This window comes from Ascaphus truei, chromosome 6 (genome assembly GCF_040206685.1).
Source record: "Ascaphus truei isolate aAscTru1 chromosome 6, aAscTru1.hap1, whole genome shotgun sequence".
In the NCBI taxonomy this organism is placed as follows: domain Eukaryota; kingdom Metazoa; phylum Chordata; class Amphibia; order Anura; family Ascaphidae; genus Ascaphus; species Ascaphus truei.
The window spans coordinates 96,115,702-96,141,795 of NC_134488.1; the positions used below are offsets into that span (position 1 = coordinate 96,115,702).

General features: G+C 38.3%; 1 protein-coding gene across 2 annotated transcripts in view; it reads left to right on the forward strand.

The window, feature by feature from the left end:
- The window catches only part of LOC142497443 (serine/threonine-protein kinase SBK1-like), a 28,195-nt gene extending 5,501 nt beyond the window's left edge, over positions 1-22,694 (forward strand). The window contains exons 1-4 of one of the 2 annotated variants that reach the window (XM_075605235.1): positions 9,821-10,369; positions 13,658-13,850; positions 19,107-19,309; positions 20,417-22,694. In XM_075605235.1, the coding sequence (XP_075461350.1) occupies positions 13,685-13,850; positions 19,107-19,309; positions 20,417-21,208 (1,161 nt within the window). In that variant the 5' untranslated portion in view covers positions 9,821-10,369; positions 13,658-13,684 and the 3' untranslated portion in view covers positions 21,209-22,694. Of the gene's footprint in view, positions 1-9,820; positions 10,370-13,657; positions 13,851-19,106; positions 19,310-20,416 lie in introns of those variants that run through there. The other variant, XM_075605234.1, reaches the window with a different exon arrangement.
- The last annotated feature ends 3,400 nt before the right edge of the window (positions 22,695-26,094 follow it).

A 26,094-nucleotide genomic window follows, 5' to 3' on the forward strand; every position in this document is an offset into this window, starting at 1 on the left:
TTCCCCCCCACCCCCCCCCCCCCAGTACCATCACAGATCAACAGGGAGAATATGCCTCCCCTCTTTCAAAGAAGTTTGTAGTAAATCATCTAGATCAGGTAACAACACCAACACAATATACATTATATATTAGGATAAACAGAGAGCTAGCCTTAACATGTATCACATGACAAATCAATTATCTATAAAAGTAGTCTCTCTAAATGTAAAGGGACTACATTTGAATATCAAAAGGAGACTAGCCCTGAGAGAATTTAAGAAAATGCAGGCGGATATTTTGTTTCTTCAGGAAACTCATTTTAATACAAAAGACCCACCCAACACATTTCAGGGTACCTACCCATTAGCATACTAGTCTTCTTTTACCAAGAAAAAAAGAAGAGTGGCTATTCTGATAAAAACAAAATGTCCCATTCCAATTGGAAGGAGTAAAAAGAGATAAGGAGGGTATATCTATAATGCTAAAGGTTTTTTTTTTTTTATCTGGGATTAAGGTAATAAACACACAGATACCCAGCAAGCTCTAAACCCCCCCCACGCCCCACACCCAAAATTACCACATAATATATATATGTATATAAGTGTGGAAGTGCTGTATGCTGGGTGATAATGGGGAAAGGCGGGGTTGCAGACCTGCCTAAGACATGCAGATGAGCATACAGCTATATTTGCATATTTGCTTTCCTGTGGAGGGTTTTTGTCACTTTTTTAACTCACCATAACTTAACTCAATATTATATATATATATATATATATATATATATATATATATATATATAGATATATATATATATAGATATATATATATATATATATATATATATTCATGTAGAGGTATCAGTACCGTGTTAGCCGAGCTTCAATAATCAAAAAATAAATAGACGATACCGTTCTGTGGCTAACGAAATGCTTTTACTTGTGCGAGCTTTCGAGATACACTGATCTCTTCTTCCGGCGATGTTACAATAAATAAGCAAAAGGTATACTTAAAAACAGTGTCTCTTGGAATGTTATCTGTGCTGTTCCTTCCCCTGGTGTGGATGTGTTTTATGGCTAGAGGTGTCAAAAGGTTACTGAAAGCAAGTGAAGAAAGAGTGTGTATGTGTATCAGTGTGAATAAAAATGAATGGAGAGCCCACAGTATATACAGTGCTTTACACAAGGTGTGTGTGGAGTGGGAGTGGATATAAATGGTGTGGGTGGGTGTGGAAATGTGAGAGTTTGTAGCACAACTAAAAGTGTGTGTGGATCCTTAGTGGTCCCTATTGGTGTATAGGGATGGAAAAACAAGGAGTATTAGTATGTGTGAGAGACAGCTGTGTGTGCATACATATAGCACAGTATGTACAGACATGGCCTTTAGCTAAATAAAAGCATTTCGTTAGCCACAGAACGGTATCATCTATTTATTTTTTGATTATATATATATATATATATATATATAAGGTGTATCCCGTATTAGTATAGTATAATATAGTATAGTATTAGTATTCCGGGGGTATTGCTGCTTTAATAAGTAATCTTAAACGGTTCACTTTAAATAAAAACTTTTAGAAAACGAATTAAAATATGTTTGCATCACAAAAATAATATTCTAATAATAAAACACAAACTTGGTCGTGGGTAGAAAAAAAATTACCGAAATAAAAACAACGTTGTAAATTTGTCAACACACAGTAATAGAGTTTATAAGATAAAATAGGATACAACATAAATATTCTTCTGTACTTTAAGCTGAATTACCTGAGTATTTTTTTCCCCCAACCTAAGTAGTTGGAAAAAGAAAAGTCCAGAATGCACGAGTTGCTGGAGAACCTGCTCAAACATTGAGATACGAAAGTCTAAATACTCATGGGCTGAGCCGGCAGTGTTTCTATGAATTAACGTTTATCACCTTGGCAACACTGTCACAGTTTATATATGCACTCTAGTATGTCATTTAGCACAACTCAGCACACCTTTTCTATGTGGTGGAAACACCAGCATTAAATAGGATCCAATGACCCCCTGGGGTCCTTATGTGTTACAGTGGTTCTGTGTCTTCACTCCAACTGTGCAATTTGATAACCACAAGTGTATGATAAGATATTTCATATACCCTCTTGTGAGGGATTGTACTGTACTGTACTGTGTGCGTCAGCATTGTACTGGGAGATAAAAAAAAGTTCCTCTATACTGTGTGTGACCTAGGTATCTAGACTTATTAGTGTGTATTCTACACATTTATATTTAGCTCTCAGCCCCCACAGCATTTGTATCTGCACAGTTAGTTACACAGCAGTCATTTTAATTTACTTTATAATTCACTATAAGGTTTCTTTCAAAGTGTTATGTCACACATTGGTGCACATTTACCTAGCATCAAAATCATATCAGTCCAAATGGGTAAGAGTTTAAACTGTGATCCCTACACCAACAAGATCACAGGTGGCGATAGTTACCCACCTCTACTGTGGCACAGCAGGGATCTACATTACCAATTTCAATGATTAGTTCTGTCTTTAAAGCTGGATCTATTTTAAACTTTAGAATTAAAAGATATGTTTAATATTGTTCTTGCAAAATACATTATCAGTCATCAAATTGCATCAATGCTATGGAATTGCTCTGTATACGATATATTTATTATTGCGGATTAAAATAGGGTGTGCACCAATTAAGAGGAATTCCTCTTTCAGCTATTCTTTCGTGTACACTGTACAGTATGCTTGGATGGCGGATGATGCCTTTAACATCTAAAGAAGTTTTCTTGATATTGCATTTACAAAAACTTTAACTATAACAGACCAAGTAGCTCTCACAAGTAAGATGTATTGCAGAATTCTAATAGCCATATAGCTCTTTTTGAATCAAGTGATCTCTTGATATAATGTGCATGAGCTCTCAGCGAGCTTCTGAAAGCATTTAAGTTTTTTTTTTAGGTTGGCAATTCATGTAAAACAATACATATAATGTATATATATTACCGGGCCATGTTTACTAACGGTGCTATTCCATGACACCATGCGGTGCCAGAAGACACCTTAGTTACAGCTCATTCACTTGAATCAGCAATAAGTGTCTTCCAGCGACACAAGTACTGCTTAGGCAACATGGTCCTTAACATTTGAGCAACTAATCTTTAAAAAATTATTCTTTGGAATTTTACGTTCTGAATTAAACTTTGTGTTTCCTTTAATATTGTATACAGTATGTTAATGGTTTTCCTGTGTTACATACATAATGCTTTAACATAATTCATATTTGTACATGTCAGATCATTTCCAGAATTCCTTTTTACTAATGTACAGACCATTTGGAGTGGTGCTTTATTAGGATCTGTGCTCTGATATAGGACTGTTATGTCTTCAAAAAGAACAGTTTTAATTATATCAACTCCACACAGTGTATAATACAAGAGATAACTTTTTTTTATGTAATACCAAACACAAGTTAGGTAGGCAGTGAGGGGATTTAAGTTAGTTTAGAGTTCCGACTGTTATTAAAGTCATGTATTTTGTTGTATATTCATATGCTGTAACAAATACAAAAAGAACAGTGAATTAAATTATATCAAGCACTCATCCATGAGAGTCTGCACAGTGTAGTTCTAGTGCACAATTGATTCTGATACTCTCTTGTATGTTCTACCTTTTTATTTTATTATTATTATTATTATTATTATCATTTATTTATTTATATTGTATCATGACATAACAGAGTGCAAAAATATGAATACATGCTGGCCGCATTTGTGTAATTCTAAATTACCTTCAGGTAATAATATGTAAAGTAAGTAGTACTAGTCTTACCCACCCATATTTTCACTATATTGTTTCCATAGAATTAGAGGTAATTAAGCATTAAAACATAAATGTATTATCCACCATCAAGTAACATACCTTTAGGAAAATGTATTATCCAATCATGCAACTGTATATTTATAAAGTAATATTTGTGATCTAATGCAGTTAACAATATGAGGGGTTTTGCATATTTTTTTTTTGCAGATAAATTGATGCCACATTACAGTATATATTTTAAACATACACGGCTTAGTGACCAGGCTCAAATTGATGAGTCTAAAAGGCCTTTGAGTGGGTCCACTGATCCTGCATTGCCCCAGGCTTAGCCATGAAATCTGTTTATTGTTGCAGGCAAAATTTTTAAGGAATCCGTATATTAAACTAGATAGAAAGCTTAAGTGACATGCCTACTGTGTTCACATATGCATGTCACAACTCACTACCCAGAATCCTTGTCTGCATCTTAACAAGTGTGTAACGTGACAATGTGATGAAAGAAGCAGGATTGGGGACCCGAGGAAGACATACAAACACACAGAGGGGTATCTCATCTTTGTTACTCTTTACACAGCGAAGAGTTGTTGTCACTTTTTTTTACCCACCATAACCTAATTGAGTGTCTGTATTAGCACAGAATTTGCTGTACAAGGTATGTAATACAGCTGGCAACAACTTTAGGGAAACATCCATTGTTCAAATAAATGGAAAGTTAACGTTTTCACACTTTGATAATTTCTAGTCAGTTCTGACTTCAAAACTGGGGCCATAAAAATGTGCCAAACAATCCAAGTTCAATGAATGTGATGTTTTTCCTTATCTAGTATGGTGCAGTATTTCTGCACCACTTCCCACCCCCTCCTCCCCCTCCCCTCCCCCTCCCCCCCCCCTCCCCTCCCCCTCCCCCTCCACTCCCCCTCCCCCACCCCTCCCCCTCCCCAAACTCTCACCAAAAATGATTTACCTGTAAATCTCTAGAATCAATGCAAACTAATAAACCAAAATGATGAGCAAAAGTGATTAGTCAGATGTATCCAAGCTTAGCTACAGTACTTTGTCTATGTAGTAGAATGGAATACAGATTGATTGCAGTAGGAACGCATTTATAGCTAACATGACAGATTTATTGGTTTTAGAGTCAGGGGTCACCATCTCTTATCCCATATGAGATACATTCCTTGGCTGTAGTGCCCAACAAGGTATGGAATGCATTCACCCCATGTTAACACTTCTATAGGGCTACATGTTTTAGTCTAAATGACGCACACAATGTTGACAAACTGGCATACTGAAATTATGCAACCGGGAGAAAAACAAGAAAATATGGGACAAATTTATGTTAACGATAAGACAATGTTCTGAGCTCTGCATCTGAGTCCTTACCTCCGGAGATCTTTACGTGTGCCTTATTCCTGATGTATATGAATCTAATCTCTGAATGTGAGAGAGATTGGGAGAGAAAGATAGTGTGGGAGAGGGAGGGAAGATTGCAGGATAGAGTGGGGGTGATGGAGGGGGTGATGGGGGGCGGGGAGGTGGCAGAGAGACCAATTTATTAGAGGACTCATTGATTTATATACCTCCAAACAGATTAACCTATACTCCACATGGGAGAGTAACTGTGAACACACAAGGCACCTGGAAAATATGCTAATTTGAATATGGAACATACATTCAAATGCTTTAAATTCTTTATCTCTCACTCCAGTAAAACCCTATTTCAGTGTGTGGATGAGAATAACACCAGACTAAGGCATAACTTAAATATTGTTACAGTATTACCTGGCGTTAGCCTTAACGGAGCTTAGGGAATATGGGATGAATATCTTTTAGTTCACAATGATCTAATCTGCACACAATTTAGAATAATGTTTTTTTATTTATTTTTTCATAACACCATGCTTTTAAAGGGAGTAAATCCTGCTTTATTCTGTGAGTTAAAGTTACATTACATGTACTTTCCATATGACGGCAGAATGATTAAAGCTATCCAGTATTCAGTGGGAATGCTGCCATAACGTAATAATAGCTTTCCAAATTTCAACGGTTTTTGCAAATCTCGATTTCATGGTTGAAAGTCCCGATCCTCTGCACGTAAGGGAGCAAGTCAGGAAAAAGTGGTACATTGTACATATCTCTATGACCACCGCAATAGTAGAAAATCTAAATATGTTGTAATCTCTTTGAATATTCCATTGAATAAACATCATTTTCAGGATACAAGACTTTTAAAGCTGCAGTTCAACCAATATCCTGCATGTGTGTTTTTTTTAATAAATCAGTTCTGTAGTAAGAAAAAATACTTTTAGCATTTTCTGTTTTTAAAAAAACAACTTTTAAAGACCAATTTTCTTGTATTCTATTTTAACAGCCATTTGCTAAGGCACTGCCCCTTCATGTCCTGTCACAAGCCCTAGCACACCCCTTTGTCAGCCCTGCCCTCCCTCTAGCACATGTCAGTGCAGAATTGCTCATGAATATTCATGAGCTTCCACTGACAAACAAGCAGAATATAAACAGATCCCTTCACTAATTATGTCACCAAATTTCGACCTATCAATACATGGAGAACGAATTGACCTGCAGCTATACAGTTCTTTAGGTAATTAGAGATTGCACACATAAAACTATTGAAGTAAAAAAAAAAATTAAAAACAAACAAAAAAAAGACTGAACTGCAGCTTTAAGGCAATGTCTGACACATTTTAGTTTCTAAAAACAGCGAAACCACTTGCACTACGTGTTTTTTTGTTTGTTCTAGGATTGAAGCAGGGGGTCTCCGGAGCTCAAATGTGGTAATTTCAGCTCCCCCGTGTTTCCCGAGATACTTACTTCTGTAGGGGGTACCGGTATCTAAACAAATGTCCCGTGTCACGCAGGCCTATAGGAAGCGGTGACATCATCTTTTGCAGTTTGCTATTGAACTGCGTGACATGGACATTTAAAATGAAGACAGATACCGGCACCCCCTATGGAGGTACACTATGTATCTCAGGAAGCAGGGGGTCCACAGATCTGAAATTAACACAGTTCAGCTTTGGAGACCCGCTGCTGCAAGGGGCTTTGCTGCTTTAAAATTCCCAAACAATTGCTGTATGTAGGTTCCCCAATAACAATTCACAGACTTCTACTGTACCTCTATCCGATGTATCTATGTAGCGTACTATTACTAACACAGTTGTGCAATTGCTTCACCTATGCTTGTGATTCAGGAAAATGTTCATGAAAAATGTTGCAATACTAATGAAAACAAACATAAGTACCTCCCCAGTGTAGGAATGAGAGCGACCAGGAGAAGAAGCACAGAGTAACCATATTGTCTGACACCCCTTAATGTCTGAAGTGAAATCTGTATTTTCTATGGTGAGCACTGTAACGTTAGGGGTAGATGTGACTGCTTTTAATAAAGGCCAAGCCCGCCATTATCCCTACCTGTCAATAAGACATTTGTATTATAGTTACATAGTTACATAGTTATGTTATAGATATCTATGTATTATGTAGCCTGATTCCAGCACTTCAGGGACCAGGGGGTTAATTTTCTGTTCAGCTGGAAATGTTTTAAGTTGCCAGTGACCTTTCCATGTAACTGTTTTCATGTTACTCTTTTAATGTTGCAGTTAAACCCACCAATCAGGGGCTAAGTAATATTGCAGGCACCTGACCTTGGCCCTCCCCTAAATGTATCTTTTTTATGCTATGGGGTATTAAAGGTGGCGAGGCAGGCCCCCAGTCACATGCGGGAAGAGGTTGCTGATCTGAAGATATTGCTGTTGCTGGGCCGGTTTCAGGCATAAGGTGCAGGTCCAATCCAATTCCTGTGGAATAGTGTGTGGGAGAATAACGGGGGAAATCTCTTCACAGAGGTCCCTGCACCTAGACCTGCAGGGAATTCCCCAGTTACCCAGTTGGGAGTGTGTGTTTCTGTATTGACACTTTTATTAACTCTGTTGTTCTGTCTGGCGAATTCATCCCTGGTGTGTTAGTCCTGGTCTCGTGACAAGCATTATAAACAGATGTTGAATAAAGCTCTTGTTTGTACTATACAAATTTCTGGCGCACATCTTTGTTCTATCTGCATATCCACACCCAGCCTATACCGACCAAGCACACCGAACAGGTATGAGAGACTGAGCTTTGCCATGTATATATATCAGTGTCTGGGACAGACAAAGGATCCGCTCTACGGGCCAATGCCTAACCGACCCGAGTACCACCCACCCCCACTCTCCCATAGTCCCCAGCACTGCACCTCCCCCTTCTCGACAAGCACAACCCAAATCTCTTGGTGTGCGGGTTGGGTACGTTTGTTACCAGCCTGGCACACCAAGGGAACAAAGAAATACACATTTCCAGTGAAACACACAATATAACAGTGAATAAAGATTTACAGCTACATTAATACATTCTAAAATACCTGTTTTGGGGGCCAGATGAGCTGCAATAAGCTGGATCTACAGAGGGAATCTTTTATATCCATCCAGATGGCTTAACCTTTATTATGAGAGTCATTTTGTACCAACCGCCACATTAATACCTTCCTTACCAAGAAGAAGGACCATGTAGACAAACTGTTAAGAGGCTAACAGCCTTAATGGGTTAACTGTGTTGTCTCACACAGATTACTCCCTTCCACATCATATGATGTACTGTAGAATGATGGTGCAGAAGGGATTGCCACTCCCTTGCAGATCTTGTGACCAGTGATGTCACCATAGGTATATAGAAGGGTATATATAGCTCAACACAATGTTCTAGAAGCAGGTCCCTTTGAGTTTCAGATAGAGGGCCTCACCGTGAGTCATGTATATATGTTTATGTGTATAGTTATGTGTATTAAGGATGTCTTGGCACCATTTATTGTTTTTAGTTAAGGAATGTGCCCTATTTAGTTGGTGTCCATATTAATGTCCCAAGATTGTTCTCATGCAGGAAGAGGAGTAAGCAAGTGCTCAACAGGAGTTCTCAGAGTAGTAGCTCCAGAGCCTAATCGGATAGGTCATACCACAAGGTCCTTAGTAAACTCCCAATCCGAGATGTACTGTACAGTATGAACGAAGAATGCTGTACACTGTAACGGATAATGACCCCACAGAGTAGTGTGTGGCCCAACATGGGTCCACCTGAAATAAGGCATTATAGACGCTTAACATGGGATTGCAAATGTCACCAATACTAATCGAAAAAAGCATAAGTTGAATCTCCCCAGTGTAGGAGTGAGAACTACCAGGAGAAGAGGAAAATCCATATTGTCTGCCACCAGTGATGTCTGTCTTTAGCATGACGAGCCTTATAAATGGATGGCAATAAAGATTTTGTTTGTACTATAAATGTTTCTGGTGCCCATTATTATTCTATCTGCATATCCATGCCCAGCCTGCACTGACCCAGCACCCTGAGCAGGTATGAGAGACTGAGCATTGCCATATGTATATGGTTCAACTAGATATAAACTCCTTTACAGTCGGGCAAGGAGGGTTACATTATTATTGTTTATTTGTAAAGGGCCAATATATTCCACAGCGCAGAACAATGGGGGTATAGAGCTATGTGTGTTACATAGCTAGAATGACACACCAAATAAGGACAAACAAGCGCAAACAGATACAAAAGGTAACGAGGGCTCTGCTCCTGAGAGCTTACAATCTAGAGGGACATACAGGGTACATCGTAAGGGTCACTGGCATGCCGGCCCCCATGACGTACACTGTACATCCAAAAAGAACTAATGGGGTTAATAGAAAACCGCGACAAAAATTGTGAAACTATTTTGTAGAGATACTTCAAATGGCATATATACGTGCGTTTGGTGGGATAAACCCTGTAAATCTTTCCCAGCAAAAAGGTTCAACTAAGGTTTGTGAATATATACTAAGCTTTTCAGTTAGTTCATAGTTATTTGAAAGTGTTTCTTTGTTGTTGGCTGCAATGCTGATGTCACAGTCACAGAGCACATATTGTACTGTAGTCTAATTTTAGAAATCAACAAGAATTGGTTTTTGCACGGCACGTTCTGAGGAAGAGATTGTTTCTGTGTGACGGAGACAGAGAGAGGAAAAACGTGTCTCTGAGAGTTACACACCCACACACACAGATTTAGAGAGACTGAGACTGAATAAGTGCAGGAGATACAAGGCATGAGGAGCACAGAACAGAGGGAGTGAGCACACACAGGCAGCGATACTGTCCGCAGAGACAAGGGCAATAGAAAGAGGAATAAAGAGATCTGAAGCACAGAGCAGCCTCATATATTTACTGTACGTGGCCAGATCAAGCAGGGAGAAACCTGCTCTGCTACAGGAGGAAGAGTAATCAGTGTGGGAGGGCAGTGTTGAAAGTTCTGAAACACTTGTTCTGAGTGATACAGTTGCAGCAAGTTTTTTTTTTATACACTAGCAAACTCAGCACCATCCATGAGAGTTCATGAATCAGCAAGGCACACGTACAGTACAGTACACCGCATGTCTTCTCATACATAGTTATAATCACATTGTACTCTACACAACCTTGCAGAAATCGCTCAGTTCTTACATTGTATTTTAAGCATCTTGTAATCGGGGTTTGAAGAGATAAATTCGGTGATTAAGGTAAGGACATTCTGTTAGCCTTCATATTGTAGTGGATACATGATCTTTGTGTTTCTCTTGTTTCTCTTCTGTGTTTGCAGTAGCTTGAGAGATTACTTTTCTTTTTATAGTACATAGAGATTCAAATGTAATTGTATACCAGTTGTATTGCTTCTGTTATGTGCTGCAAGAGTTTGCACTTCTTTTACATGTCTAGAAAGGATGGATAGTTCTATACTCATAAAATATTCATAAAAAATAATATCTCTGTGAAAAAAAACAGTGTGTTTAAAGTACTTCTTATAGGTACAGGTACTGTATGTAATCGCTTTATAAAAAGATTTGCATGCCGATCACTTTAGTACAAATTGCAGTGAACTGGCAAACAATAGATTCACATCACTCATTACTCTTTACATACAGAAATGCAGTATAAAGGACCACAGCATTTCAGAAAAACAGTGTCTACCAACTGTAGGTCAAGGTGAACAAAACTATCTTCGCATTGCACAGTTGTACAACAGATTTTAGTGTTGGGCAATTTAGTTACAAACAGCATTGCACTTTCCAAATACAGGCAGTCCTCAGTTATCCGACACAATGCGTTACTCAAAATGGCGTTGGATAGCGAAACGTCTTAAAGCGAAACACATTTTCCCATAGGAAAACTGTTTAAATGAAAGGTTCCGTTCCTGAAGGCATTTTTAACACTAAAATACACCAAATATTTTATGCAGGCAATAAGATATGCAGCACACACATAAATTATATAGTGTATATACTGTATTATATATATATATATATATATATATATATATATATATATATATATATATATAATATATAATATAATAATATAATATATATATATTATACACATAAGCAACTTTGCAAAGCGTCGGGAGAGCGTTGGAGATAAGCCGTTTTGGCGTTGTAAAAATGAATATAGGTATGCATTGCATAGCGTTGGATAAGCCATTTGTTGTAAAACGAAGCGTTGTAAAACGAGGACTGCCTGTAAATTTGAAGAATGGTCAACTTTCACAACCCTACTGAGACACAGTGATACAAATGAAATTGTAGAATAACTAAAGTATCACAGAGTTCTAGAGTAACATTGGTTCTGGAGAACTGTAGATATGTTGCAGGTTGTGATAACTTTTATTGAACCCACATCAGGGTTTTAACATAGATCTACAAATACTGTAAGCAAAGATAATATGAAGAACTCAGTTCAATAAAAGGTATTTTATATATATATATATATATATATATATATATATATATATATATATATATATATATATATAATTCATATAGTAGAAAGCATATTTAAATTTAAACAATGGAATTTCCTCTTAGGTCGAAAAAATACACAGATACTGGTGACCATCACACATCAGCAGTATTATGATCTCCAAACTTTTTAATTGTATAATATTCAAAGTACAAAGGACACAGTGTTTCATAGGTCAAGCTGACCACTTCCTCAGTTGTACTTCTATCAGAGAAATGAACCCCTTTACTGCCACAGCGTTTTGCCATACATTGCAAAGCAGTAAGGGGTTAATATGAAGGGGCTTTGATAAAAAATCTTACAATTTGACTATGATATGTAAAGGCTATCTGGGTACCGGTAATGATTTCTGTTCTGCAATTTAAAACACTTCTTAGAAAGTATATATGTTGACTGCATATTTTTATACACAAGAGAAAACAAAATATGTGAACATTTTCTTAATGTTTATAACAGGATTGTGTTTCCTAAAAAGGACATAATCTTTCAAGATTATTGACAAGTTATAGCATACGATAATGAAATAATTTTTTATCTAATCAAATTGTACTGTCAAAAAGGACTAAAGATGTTAGTACATAGTCATTTTTGTTTTTCAACCTATGCTTCTACTGTAGCTACTGTATTTTTTTAGGGTAAACTGAGAGCTGCACTGCCTTGATAACTGAACCTTTTTTGCGTTCTGTAGTTGAACACATTGGGCTTGTAGAAGTAATTACATGTTCCACTGATAAATCTCAAATTCTGTCATGATTGAAAGAATGGTGTTTAGCTAAAAGATTATTACGAGGTAGGTACAGTATAGGTAAATAACTTATAAATACTATAAGACATGTTCAAAGTAATACAACTAATCTAATTTACAGTAATATGAGGTATACAAGATGTAGGATGTGCAGTAAGTACATCATGTTATATCGAGCTAGTCCTCAATATGAATTTACAAATTACAGAATAGCTGCATGTTCATTATTGTGCTATATAGGGGCCTATGCAGAGAGCAGCGCTATTTCAAAACTCGCCATTTTTTGGAGAAAATCGCGCAGAAAACAGCAGAAAATGGCGAGTTACGAAAAACGCGCCAATTTTTGTTTTCTATTTCTAAAACTCGCCTCGCGGCTGGCGAGAACCTCCATCTCGCCAGTTTTAAAAATATCCTTATGCAGAGAGGCGCGAACGGCATCTAGCGGCTGTTCGCGCCAATAAAATGGCGCGATTGTCTCCTTTTTGCCTCGCCAGAAAAAGTTGGCAAGAAGCTGCCACTCGCGGCCATAGCAAAGGGAAAAAAAAGGCGCAAATTTTTATTAACACATTTCTGCAGCGCGCATCTCGCCAATTTAAACTCGCCACACGCATTCATGTTAAACATAGCAGAATTCGCACATTTCTGCATATGGAGAATAAAACTCTCCAAAAAAGCTACTTTTTATTAAACTCGCCAATTTTAAAATTCGCTGCTCTCTGCATAGGCCCCATAGTTACATAGTTACATAGTAGATGAGGTTGAAAAAATATATACTATATTTCCATCGAGTTCAACCTATGTTAAATTTAGACGACCGATACGTGTCCTATATTTGAATTTACAGTATATTTAACCAGAGGAAGGGGAAAAAAACCCCAGTGCAATATTATTCAATGATGTCTCATAAGGGGGAAAAAATAATTCCTTCCTGACTCCAAATAATGGATCAACATCCTTCCCATGTTTACTTATTTTGTATATCCCTGTATACCTTTCCTTTCTAAAAAGAGGTTGCTTTTTAAAATTATTGTATTAACATATCCCATGATTACAATCCATATCCCATGATTTTTATTGTCTTATTTCCCCCTTCTACTTTGTAAAATAGGAATTTTCTGCATATGAAGCTGATTCATCCCATTGTATTCTATTTTTTTGTACGCTTGTTCCTCCGTTTATCTAGAATATCATTTTTCCTTCTTGTGTTTGCTATCATTTCTGTCTCATGTTATCCTTACACATTATCACCATGTCTTCCATCAAATAGGATTACTTTGCTGTTTTCTATTGCGATATGAATGAAAATGAGATGGATGAGAATGAGGAGATCCTGCAGGAGATGATGGATCTGACATCAAAGACCATGTCACACATAGAGCTGAAAGAACATTACCGGGTCATCAAGGAACTGGGCAGTGGCTCTTATGGGCACGTGTTACTAGCTGAGCACCGAGCACGAGGTAAGAGACAGGCAGAGTCAGAAAAATATAGCCTCCTCAAGAATTTCCCGTCTTGAAACAGCAGTACATAATAAATTGAAGTAGATACAACCCTGATACGAAATGCACAACCTTAACTTTGTATGATTGCTTTAAATGCTTAGACATTACACTGCCAGTGCCCCAAATCATTTTAATATAAGTATAAAGCAAGCATACCTATGAGGAAGGCAGCAAAACGTTGAATTCAACCAAGAACAGATCAATATGTGGGTAGTTTTCAAGGCTGCTTTATTTCAATAGGGTTGCCAGGTGTCCAGTATTGAACAGACAGTTCTGTATTTGGACACTCTGTCCAGTAAATAAAAATAGCTGTAATACTGGACATGTATGTGTCTGGTATTACCTCTCTGGACATAGTCACCTGACCGGCTTGGGGCAGCAGAATTTCCCTGAGCAGGGAGAGAGCAGGGCTGTTGCTAGGGGGCTGGGCAGCTTCCTCCATCCTGATTGGCTGCTGCTGCGTAATTCCACATAACGCAGCATGTGCGAGTGCGTGTGTGTGTGTCGAGCGCGTTGCACTTTTCACCATTGTGTCCAGTATTTTTGGAGAAGCCACCATGGCAACCCTAGCTGCTTACAATTGTATGAATTGCCCTCCTCCTCTTTTATATTAACTTGCACGATGCCCTAAATCTGCATACAGGAAAGTCATAGTGGAAGGTCAGACTTTTCACACTATGAATGCACACACAATAATATGAATACTTACCTCTACACTGTGCTCAGAATTTGGTGTATTGCTGTTGCATTACATGATCCAACTAGCTAATGTCTGTCCATATGATAGCATCCCACACACAATTACTGATGGTTTCTAAATAATTAAGGCTACAAAATCCCCACTGGCATTTCAAACACCTCCAATAATATGTCAGAGATGTGACTGTGGTAAAGTAGTGACGGTGACACCACACAAAGGTAACATGTGCTGCATCCTGCTCAATAGGGTCTCACACGTAGTGAGTGTCTTAAGACTTGCCTATATGTCAGTATCTTTACTGGTACAGTATATACCAGGTTTTAGCTGCACGAAGTCACAGAACTTTGTCTACATGCTAAGTCATATGCTTTGTTTATTAACCCCTTCAGGCTATATTTCACATAGTTCACATAATTCACTAGAATTTGAATGCATTTAGCATAGGGACCAACTATTGAGGCTTACCTTGATGATTGTTAGCAGGCTTGTCAAGATTTGATCAAAAGATGCAACTAAAAGTCTACTTTGTCACACAGATTAGGGTTCACTATGTACAGTATATTTGTAACCATATATTGTTAGCTCAATGGGAGAATCGCAGGGATTCACTTTCTGTTTTTCACATACGTATGGCCAATTTTTTTTTTTTTTACAATATGGCTACATTACATTTTTACTAAGGAGCAGGAGTGGCTGGACACATTGTACAGGGAGACCATCTGTATTTAGGATGTTTAAATTCCTTATCCCCTTTGTATTTTGGGAGTGTATATAACCAAGTCACAGTTAAGATTTAGATTTTATTATCTAGCTTTTTTTAATTTCTTATATAACATTTTCCTTTTTGATTTGAATGGGTCTACGTTGAAGCAGAAATTGAAGGTAGGTATGTATTGCACTGCAGTGTACTCAATTCTATACGTAGAGCTTTTTTGAGGCACAGGTTACCTACAGCAGGGGTGCGCAAATGGGCGGAGATTTTTGGGGGAGGCGTGGCGCTTACTGAGGCCCCTGCGTGCTTCCCCAAAGAATTCAAATTAAGCTGGAGGCCTCTGTAACTTGGCTCAGTCGGCTTGGGCGACACGTCGCCATGGCAACGTGGAGTGAAATCACACAGCTGGGTCATGTGACGTGATGTCTAATGGCCTGTGGCATTTGACACCATGTTGCTGTGACATCACATGACCCCACTGCATCATTTGACGCTGCAGACAAGGTAAGGGGAGGGGCGAGCAGTGGGGGAGAGCAGGCAGAGGGGCGCAGGGCAAAAAGTTTGCACACCCTTGACCACTAATGTACCACTAATGTATCCACTAATGTATGCTGAAAAGTGAAAACCCATTTTAAAACGTCAACTTTCTGAGCAACTGTGCATGAAAGTTAAGGAAATGATGGGAACTGGCACACAAGTGTACTTAAAGGTGCTTACTTATCACTTATAAGAGGTTTATAAGTTAAGCTGCATTTATAGACTCTTTCTGAGTCAAAATTACAATTACGTTACTTCCAATTTTCCCCTATTGCTTAAGCTGTATAATATTTAAATATTTAGCACTTTAATAACCTTTTGTACTGGGTGGACTGCAAATAAAAGTGCTGCAGCAACTTGCCCCTGTGTATTTCTGCGACATTTGTAGTGGCATGGTAACCCCAGACAAGCTGGTTAAATGTGCAGTTTGACTTGTCCTTTGATTCATTCTGTCATGACCATCACTCAGGACATATGCAAAAACACAGCTGCAGAGTCCTGAAATATTTACACAAGAGGGTTTGGATTAAGGGCGTACCCAGAGGAGCAGGATCTCAGAAGAGGGAAGAGGGCTGTTCTTTTATCCTAGAAAAATAATAGTCACATTTAGGAGTGGATGTATCACAGCTTTCCTATATACAGGATACATTAAAATGCTGATTGCTTGGAAAATATGGGTTAAGATGTGTTTTTTTTTCGATAGGAAGACATGTTTCAAGATCAATGACTGCCTCAAATGAATCGCTTTGTTGCATGCATGTTCCAACATAAAGCAGGTTATTACATACTATTTTTCTCAATGAATGTTGGAAAACTAATATAAAATAGCACAAAACGAATTCACCACTGCATAATTTTCAGTCTATTTAATTATAGTATATGTCACATACGGCACACCTGTGAGCACGTGACCTGCATACGGGACAAGTGCCCCCTTTTCAACTTCGCAAAGGTCCCTCAAATGAACAATATTTCCCCTCAATCCGTCCCCATATACTATCTGTCACCAACAGCACACAAGTGTTAATATTCACCCCTTTCTCAATTGCAATCATTTCTATGCGCTTCCACCACCCAAGAAATTATGCAAAATATGTAAATTTTTATATCTGCCAGGGTCTCAGGTACCTGTTTATTGTTGAAAAAACTATGCACTTAACCCACAAAAATCTGTTGTAGCAAAATGTGTCAGAAAATGTAAATACTCTCTCCACGGCATGCAACAGTTCATTCAGAGCCCCAAAGCATTACTTGTTAAAGAATTGTTTAAGATATATATATATATATATATATATATATATATATATTTACAGTGCTTCAGATTACAGAAAAAAATAATTACAAGAACAACATACAATTACACTAAATGCAAAACAGTTTCTTAAATTAACAGAATAAAACTTAAAACATAAATCCCTATAAAATATTTTACCATATGCCATAGCTTTTCCCCGGAGAGGTCACTGGCATAGAAATATGAGAATTCATGTGTTTGGTCCAAAACACACCTCTGTTGAATTCTGATTTTATAACTCTAGAGCAAGCCATATAAACCATTATTTTCCCAATGGAACCTACATAAGCCCATGCCCGTCATAAATCAGCTGCTAGGTTGACGGTTTACGATTTACAAAAACCCTGTTCAAAAAAGGTGTTAAAAATCTCGACTCAATATATACATGAGTATAACTTATTTTCCCTAATACTTAGACACACGGGAGTCATATCAATAGATTCATACAATTATGACAGACGTAACAAGACAAATTATGACCGTCTTGCTCCTAAATTTGAGTGACAAATGAATATCTGTCCTTGGCACCTCTTACCCATGTAGTGCGTGGTATGGTTTGATTGGTCTTTTTGCCACAATGCAGAATATGCATCTTTTACTATGTACAGTAGATGACATCACACGATATTCTCATTTTTTTAATAAAGTGACTCTTTGGTTGAATACTTTCTTAGCCTCGCCCCTGAACCTTACAAAACCCTTCAGAAAATGTCATTGAAAGTAGCTCTAAAAGGATCTTGATATAAAGTTGTCAATAGATTTATATTTTAACCCCATCTCTGGCAAAACAACTGCCCTTATCTCGAGACTCTCAGCTCTATACAACACATCTTTTACTTTTAGTGGGCTATAAGTGATAGCCCACCAATGAAGCCCTCTTAAAATCTCTGGACAGACCCAGGAATAGCCTTGACTTGTCATAAACCCAATATATTGTATTTTAAAAATCAAACTGTAGCTACATTAACCCCTGAAGCACCAGATTGATTAAAAGAGTAAATATCTCATGAAATTATCATGACCGTTTATGTTCTTGTTAGCACTGCAGTGTACTCAGCACAGTACAGTACAGTGTACATAGGGCAAGATAAATTAAGCTCTATTAAATCAGGGCAAATAACTGTAGGTTACCTAAATTAGTAACTGACATTATTATCCCTGAGTTTCACACATATCCACAGGTAATTATATATAAAAACAACAGCTTTTTAACCAATTCGCATAGGCTTAATGTCAGGTTAAATTAGCACTGCCTTGCGGTCACTTCCAATAACGCCTGTTTTACCTAAAGGTCGCGTTATTCCCATCTAGACCCGGAAATATGAGGAGACAGAATGTTATTTCTCTGCGCTAACCTGAACGGCTATAGTGGATATGCAATGTTATTGGGGAATGTGTCTTTTGCACATCATTAGCACTAACAGGAGGAAACATGTATTCCAAGGAGTTACACTGCAGTAATGCTGGGTTATTCCCATTAGTGGATAAGCGTTACTATTAACCCAGCGTTAATTTAGGTTAGTGATGCGTTAAATTAAATAGTATAATGAAGCTCAGTGCATATGAGACATAGGGCCTCATTCTAGTAGCTTCGATGAGTTTGCTGCTATCTCGCAAGGGTTGGTATGTTCCCGCCGAGCAGTTTGTCATTTGAGTTATCACGGTATTCAGAAAGAGTCCGGCGTGGCAGCAAAGTTATCTGAGATTTCTTCCAAGTTCTCCCGTCTGCAATTTTATCACAATCTGAGTCGCACAGGGAGAGCCGCCTCCCCCTGCACTGCTCTTGCAGGCGATCACAGTGTTTTTATTAAAATCTGAATACTAGTGTGCGTGGTGGTTGCTCCTTTATTACCGCTCCAACTCCCTAATCAACAAGGGTTCTATGCTCTTCTTGTCTGAGAATTTGTCCACATCTACATTTATAACAACAATAATTGCCTCATTTCCCCCCCCCCCCCCTTGTTCTGTCAGGTAAATCCATGGCTCTAAAGTTAATGAAGAAAAAGACAACAAAGAAGGGGAACTTTCTCATGGAATACTGCGTGTCACTCTGCCTCGCATCACACCCCAATATTATTGGCACCTTCGCAATTGCCTTTGAAACCAACAAATATTTTACCTTCGCGCAAGAGCTGGCCACAGCAGGTGATCTCTACTCGATCCTTGCACCAGGAGTAAGTGAGATATATCTTGATGAGAATGTATTGATGAAACGAGCGGGTTGTGTATCACAGAGGAGTGGGCAAAATGATTGATGGATGTTGTGAACCGTTTCGCAGGTAGCTTTTGCACTGATTAAAACCGTGCATTCTAAACTCACTGTGCAATGAAAAGATTAAACAAATGTTTGGGCAAAATTGAAGTTTCAAAATTCTGAAGTGGCTTTAACCCTTTTGCTTCCATGTGGGTCCCCTTTGGCAGCAAAGGGTTGAAAAAGTTTCAAAAGTAAAGAATATCATTTGTGTTTTGTTTTGCAACATTTTCTAAGCATTCAGTAGGTCTGTAGAGATTTCCCAACAATTGCAAGAGCTGTAGTACTTGACATTTGGTGGAGATTCAGACACCTTATTTTGTTTGAATTGGTGCCATTTGATAGCAAATAACAAATACAGCTCAACCCCCTTATAACGCTGTGCATGGGGTCCAAAGAATCACATCGCGTTATAAGTGGATCGCATTAGAAATAATGTACTTTTGTATGCATTGTACAATAAAGTATTTAAGATACCAATAATCGTGTTGTAAAGTATTCATAAATACGAAAATTGGGAGCCACGCTTGAATCGCGTTATAAGCGGATTCACGTTGTAACGGATCGCGTTATATGCGGATTCGTGTTGTATCACTTGTGAGCACATTTGCATGTCTCAGACAGGTCTGCAACCCTGTCTTTCACCATTATCTCTTAGCATACAGTGCTTCCACTGCAGCAAGGGATTCTGGGTAATGACATTCAAATGAGCATATGTTAAAATGGACATGAAGCAAAGGGTGACACTGTGCTCATTTCCATGTCATTACCCAGAATCCTGGCTGCAGTAGAAGCATTGTAAACTAAGAGATAATGGTGAAAGACAGGGTTGCAGACCTGAGACATGCAAATGTACTCACAAATGGCATGTTTAATTTGCTGTACACAGCATGGTGCAGAGTTTATCACTTTTTTTACTCCCCATAACTTATTTTGGGTCTAGTTATAGCCACTGCGATTTGATATAAATCAGTCTTAAATGTTATATCAACAAAAGAGTGGAGTTAATATTTAGTCTCTTTATGTGTAGGTTGGGCTACCTGAGACAATGGTGAAACGCTGTGCCATGCAGTTGGCTGAAGCTCTGGACTTTATGCACAGCAAAGCATTGGTCCACAGAGATGTCAAATTGGATAACATTCTACTTTTCGACAAAGACTGCCACTTTATAAAACTTGGGGACTTTGGGCTCACAAGGCTGGAGGGTTTCCTAATCTCACCCATGTCAGGGACCCTTCCCTACTCATCTCCAGAAGTCTGCGCCTTAGAAGAATCTGAAACTCTAGAGCTGGATTCCAGTCTGGATGTGTGGGCTTTTGGTGTTCTTCTATTCTGCATTTCCACTGGCTACTTTCCATGGGATACAGCGTTATGCAAAGACAGACAGTATGAAGAATTTGCCCTGTGGCAGAGCAACAGAGATTACCTGGATATCCCTTCTCATTGGAAACAATTTACACATGAGGCTTTGGATATGTTCCAGAAGCTGCTAACAATCAATCCAGACAAAAGGAGTCCAGCCATCGAGATCCAGAAATATCTGAAAGTGCCATGGAAAATCAGCAGTGTTAAAGATAATACGAACATGCTGGACAACTCTAAATTCTTGGAGAAGGGTGTTGATAATTTCAACTTTCTGCAGGGTAAAGTCAGCACTGAAAGCACATCAACCAAAAACTCTTCCATGCTCTCAGAAGAGTGTTGCTCAGTAAATACCTGTGCGGCTGGCGGAAGTTGGACAGTGCAAAGGCCAAGCCTTGATGATCTGGCAGATGAGATGGATAACATCTCTCTAACAGACAATAAACAAGCATTCTACTAGGCTTTCCCCTGATTCCCATTGTAGATATGTGTGTCCTGTAAAATGATAACCAATCTGCGTATATTTTTCACAGCACTAACCAGATCAAAACTGCTTTGAAAATCAATGAACATGAAGTGAATAATGTTTTGACTGTTTTTTTTAATAGTGAAAAAAAGAATCTTATTTAGTTTTTTTTGTTGTTGCATATTTTGTTATTTTTTCATTTTTTTTAATATGAGGGAATATAAAGTAAAGGGGGGTTATGTGTGAGTTATAAAGATATGGGTGCTGATATGTTTTCTTAAAAGCAGAAGGTACTCCCAGTGCATCTGCAACATAATGCCAGCTCACACTATATAACCCAGCCTGTAATCAGCTTTAAAAAGAGGAATACCTACTCCTGCAAGCGAATATGGGCAGGTGGTTTGCAGCAATGTGTTTAACAGCAATTTTGTTTACACACCATATCCTTTTAGTTGTCTTACTACTATAGAGAAGTGCCTGAAAAATACCAATAAATATCATGTTATACACAGGGTGCTATCATGTCACTAGAGGAATGTGGGGCAGTGGGTGTTAATATGCTGAAATAAACAGAGGATTCTAGGGTAGTTCTGTAAAGGCATGGAGGCACAACTATAGACATGTTTATTGCGTGTTTAAGCAATTCTGAAACCTCCTTGGAATATTTTGTTAAACACCATTGTGGGGTTACATTCAGAAACTGGTTGCTCTATAATGCTAGACTATTAATATACCAAAATGGGTATTAAAAATGATTTATAAGCGGTTAACCAAAAATGTGCACACTTGAAGTGGTGGATTTATTTAATAACGTGGTGATGATAGAGAGGTTTGAAAATATTCAACAATATTTATACACATTTTTAAAACCCAGTGATCAATTAAGAAATTAAATAAATTAGGACTACTGCAAATGAAGAAGATCATACTTAATTTGAACAATTCTCAACTGAAATGGTGTTAAATTAAGATGTTGGTGTTTTGCATTAAAGACGTTTGATGCAAAGGAAATAATTACTCATTTAAATAATATTCTTTGAAGTCCAAATAAGAATGATTGTTTTCTACATCTAATCAAAATATTTTAATATTGTTTACTATCTCACATTTAAAAAAAAAAATACATTTACTGTATGCTTCAGTGATGCATATTTTGTTACCTACATGGTGCTCAAATCATAATGTCATATATATATATATATTTTTCGATAAAACAAAGACAAAAATATTTTGCTGTTGTATCTCTACAGCAATAAAGATAACATACTGTACGTGTATTTTGCAATGTAACGCAGCCTCTCCAGTTCTAAAGGCGTTAAATTGATTATACATTTGTTTCATATATTCATTTCTTAAGAAATACATTGAAAACATGAAGCAATTTTACATAAATCAGCACAATCGACATGTTTTGTTGCAAAATGCAGTCTGAAGACTGAAACGTAACTAATAGTTGATGGATATAAAAAATAAATGTCTTGATTTGTAACAAGCTATCTGTGACATGGTGAATTTATTTGCGTAAATGTATTTCCTTGTGATTTCCCCCATGGATATGTCCCAGTTTGAGATGAGAGCTATTGGGGTTCTCATCATGGTACAGTATGTGGAGATCACGTATGGAATGGGCAGCTAAAAAAAAAAGTGGTATTGTGTCCAATTTTAGGAAATTCATTTTGGGAAGGATTATACATTAGGATTATAAATAAAACAGTAGTGATAGTTTGGAAATAGAAAAGCAGTGGTTATCCCTACCCCTTAGTACCATGACGCCACTGCATACATGAAACTGGGCTTCACTGGTGAAACCAAATACTAATCTTTTAGGACAGAATCAAACAGTAAGTACAGTGGCAGTACTAGCTTTTTCAAGGCAATAACCAGGAATAGTTTGGGGAACCTTGACCCACCCATCACCTCAGCCACGATTTCCACAAACTTAATTTCCATGTTCAAATAAACGCAGCTGATTATGTCAATGCAAACCCACCCGTTCCCAGCAATGGTTGGCTTCTAATTAAACCCAGTGGACAGTCAGGGGTTCAAAGACATGCTATAAATGAGTGCGATTTCATGATTCTGGTGCCAAACAACAACAACATTATAATTAGGGATTCCGATTTTAGGTTTTATCCGAAAAACGCAAGACTGGTCATCTTGCACTTATGGGTTTAACCCAAAATGAAGCATTATTTTCTATTGCATTAGACCACTTGTAACAGCTTAGCCTCAGGTAGGAAACAAAGGCAACCCAAGGGGAGTATGAAATCTAAATAAATATACACAACGATAATAAACACCAAATTCAAATGTGTATATTTTTTTTAACACTGATAAGGGTCACCTAGTCAAATCCCCTGGCCAAAGCATTGCAAAGGATGCAAAGCATCCTGTGGCCTGCAACCACGTCAAGGCAAACCCTTTTTTGCAGGTCCTAAACTACCTGTAAACATTCTCTTCATCGCTCTCTTGAAGGAAGAAATGTCTCAATAGACAGGTCATTGACAGGTGTATACCAGGACCTGTTCATTAAAAGTTGACTGGTTGATCTTTAAGCCAAGGAGGAGGGTCACAGACCTCCCAGCAATTGCTACCTATTGACATGGTAGGGGAACTCCCAACACAATACACAGCTCTCACGCCGCGAACAGACTCAGACTCTCGTGGCAAACACTGACGAGATCATTCTTTCTTTTAATGTGTTGAAGCAGAAGGTGTTTGAGGGGAGGTACATAGGACCCAGCACCTTCCCCTACCATTAATTGTAAGTACATAGTCTTCCCCATGAACCGAGTGGAGAGACGGGGACTGGGGCGGCGAGTGACGGGGCTGAACACGTGTTCCGTGGAGTGAGAGTGACCACGGACCTGCAGACCGTCTCCATCTGGCAGTTGATGCGGAGATCCTGTGCCTCTGATGACCAGATGTTTGCTGCATAGTGATAACATGTCCCTAACATGTACACCCTGATATTTTCCATCTAAGTGTACGTGCAATACTTACCTACCTGTGATGAGCCAATATAATCACATTTAATACACTACGAGTTGTGCGCTGTTTTTTGGTTTCCCTGTCCACAATCTGGAGCTGAATAAATTGTGAGCATTTGAATTTCTTTGCTCAAATTTGTGCCTGCAAAACAATGTTCCAAGTTGTTAGGGATCATTATGAATAATAATAGGTGACGGCAAAAAAGTTATAATTTTCTAATAATAAATTGCACTCCACATGTTAAATGCTGATTCCATTATTTCATTAACATTACCAACCCTCATAGAGTTTATTGGAGGGTCTAGACACACCTAACATGTTCATTTGTATGTACTCACCCAGAATCTGAGTATCTGCAGTTATGTGTGTTACAGTATGTTTCGGTAACAGTGATACTTATAGGAACCCTATGTAAGACCTGTGAATGCACTCTTTGTTCACAATCCCATTCTACCACTGGGATTCATCAAGCTCCGATTTGGTTAATTAAACATAATCCAGCATCGACTGCCATTTAAGTCAATGGCAGCTAAAGTTGAACGCATGTATCAAGAAAGAAACAGAGTTGACACTGGAAGAGATATAGAGAATCTACAATTTAAAGAGCCACACGGAAAAAGGTCAAAATTATACATTAGATTTGAAATTGTATTGTAATGTAATTTGGGAAATTCCAAGTGAACTGTTGAGGATATAACTTCTTGTCTAGCATTGATTGGAGTTGGTTAGAGTAGCACAAGCAGGGGCGGGGATGTAAGGGTGCAGTTGCACACCTCAAGAATTTCATATAATTTACTATTAACATTTCAAATTGTTACAAAGTCCTACTAGTTTAGTAGTGAACTGGGGGTCGCTGACCACCAGAGGTTGCGCGTTTGAGTAAACTGAGTCAACTTTAATCATGTGGATGGAGGTGAGGAGGCACGTAAACAGGACTGCTGCTCACGATTCATCCAAACCCATGGAATGCACCACCCAATTCCTTGAAGTGGCCTCATTCCACTCAACCGCACGACCTCTGGTGGTCACCTGCCTCCATTTTGTGGACAACTAGACATTTACCCATCAACTACCAAAATAAGCAAGAGAAAACAACCGTCGCTTCTAAAGTACTTCACTAAACAATTACGTAAAGATCAAGACGACAACTCTGCTTGTCAAGAAGCTACAACAAAAGCACAGAGTGAAACAGCATCAGAAGAAAATGATGCTGTTCCTCCGAAATATAACAAAACGGGTCATTCAACACCCAGATGTAACAGCAACACCTTAAAGCTGTGTGTAACATCTTAAAGTGTCACATGTAAAGTGTCTGTGGGGTTCATTTTGGAGTTTAAATTTCTTGAAACATTACAAGAAAATATGGACTCTGCACCATAACAAGAACAACTTTGCAACTGTGAGAACTTGACTTTTTAAATGCTGTGATTATTGTACGCTTCCTATCCTCCACTACCTGGGAAGTCTCCTCACGCATCTCACTATGCCCTCCCTATTGCCTTTTCTGTTTACTGTTTCCTCACTCCTTTGTGAACGTTTCTGTTCTCTCCAACTTCCCCACTCCCCTCCTATCCACATTTCTTTTTCTCTCCTCCCCTCCACCTATGCCTGTGCCCATACACTGCACCATTATTTATACACCTCTCTCCCAACAACTTCTTTACCCCTTAATGAAAAGCACGAACACAAATCCTCTATTCACAACCTCTATCTACTCCTTCCTGCTGCTGAGGATCTCCCCTAAGCCTGAACCCAGACATACACACCTGCTCTCACCCACGCCTCCCTGCCATCTCATCCCCTGTAAATGATGGTAACCTTCTGATTTAATACTGACTAACCTTAAAACTTGCCCCACAAATCAAGCATCCCAATAGCCTGCACTCGTG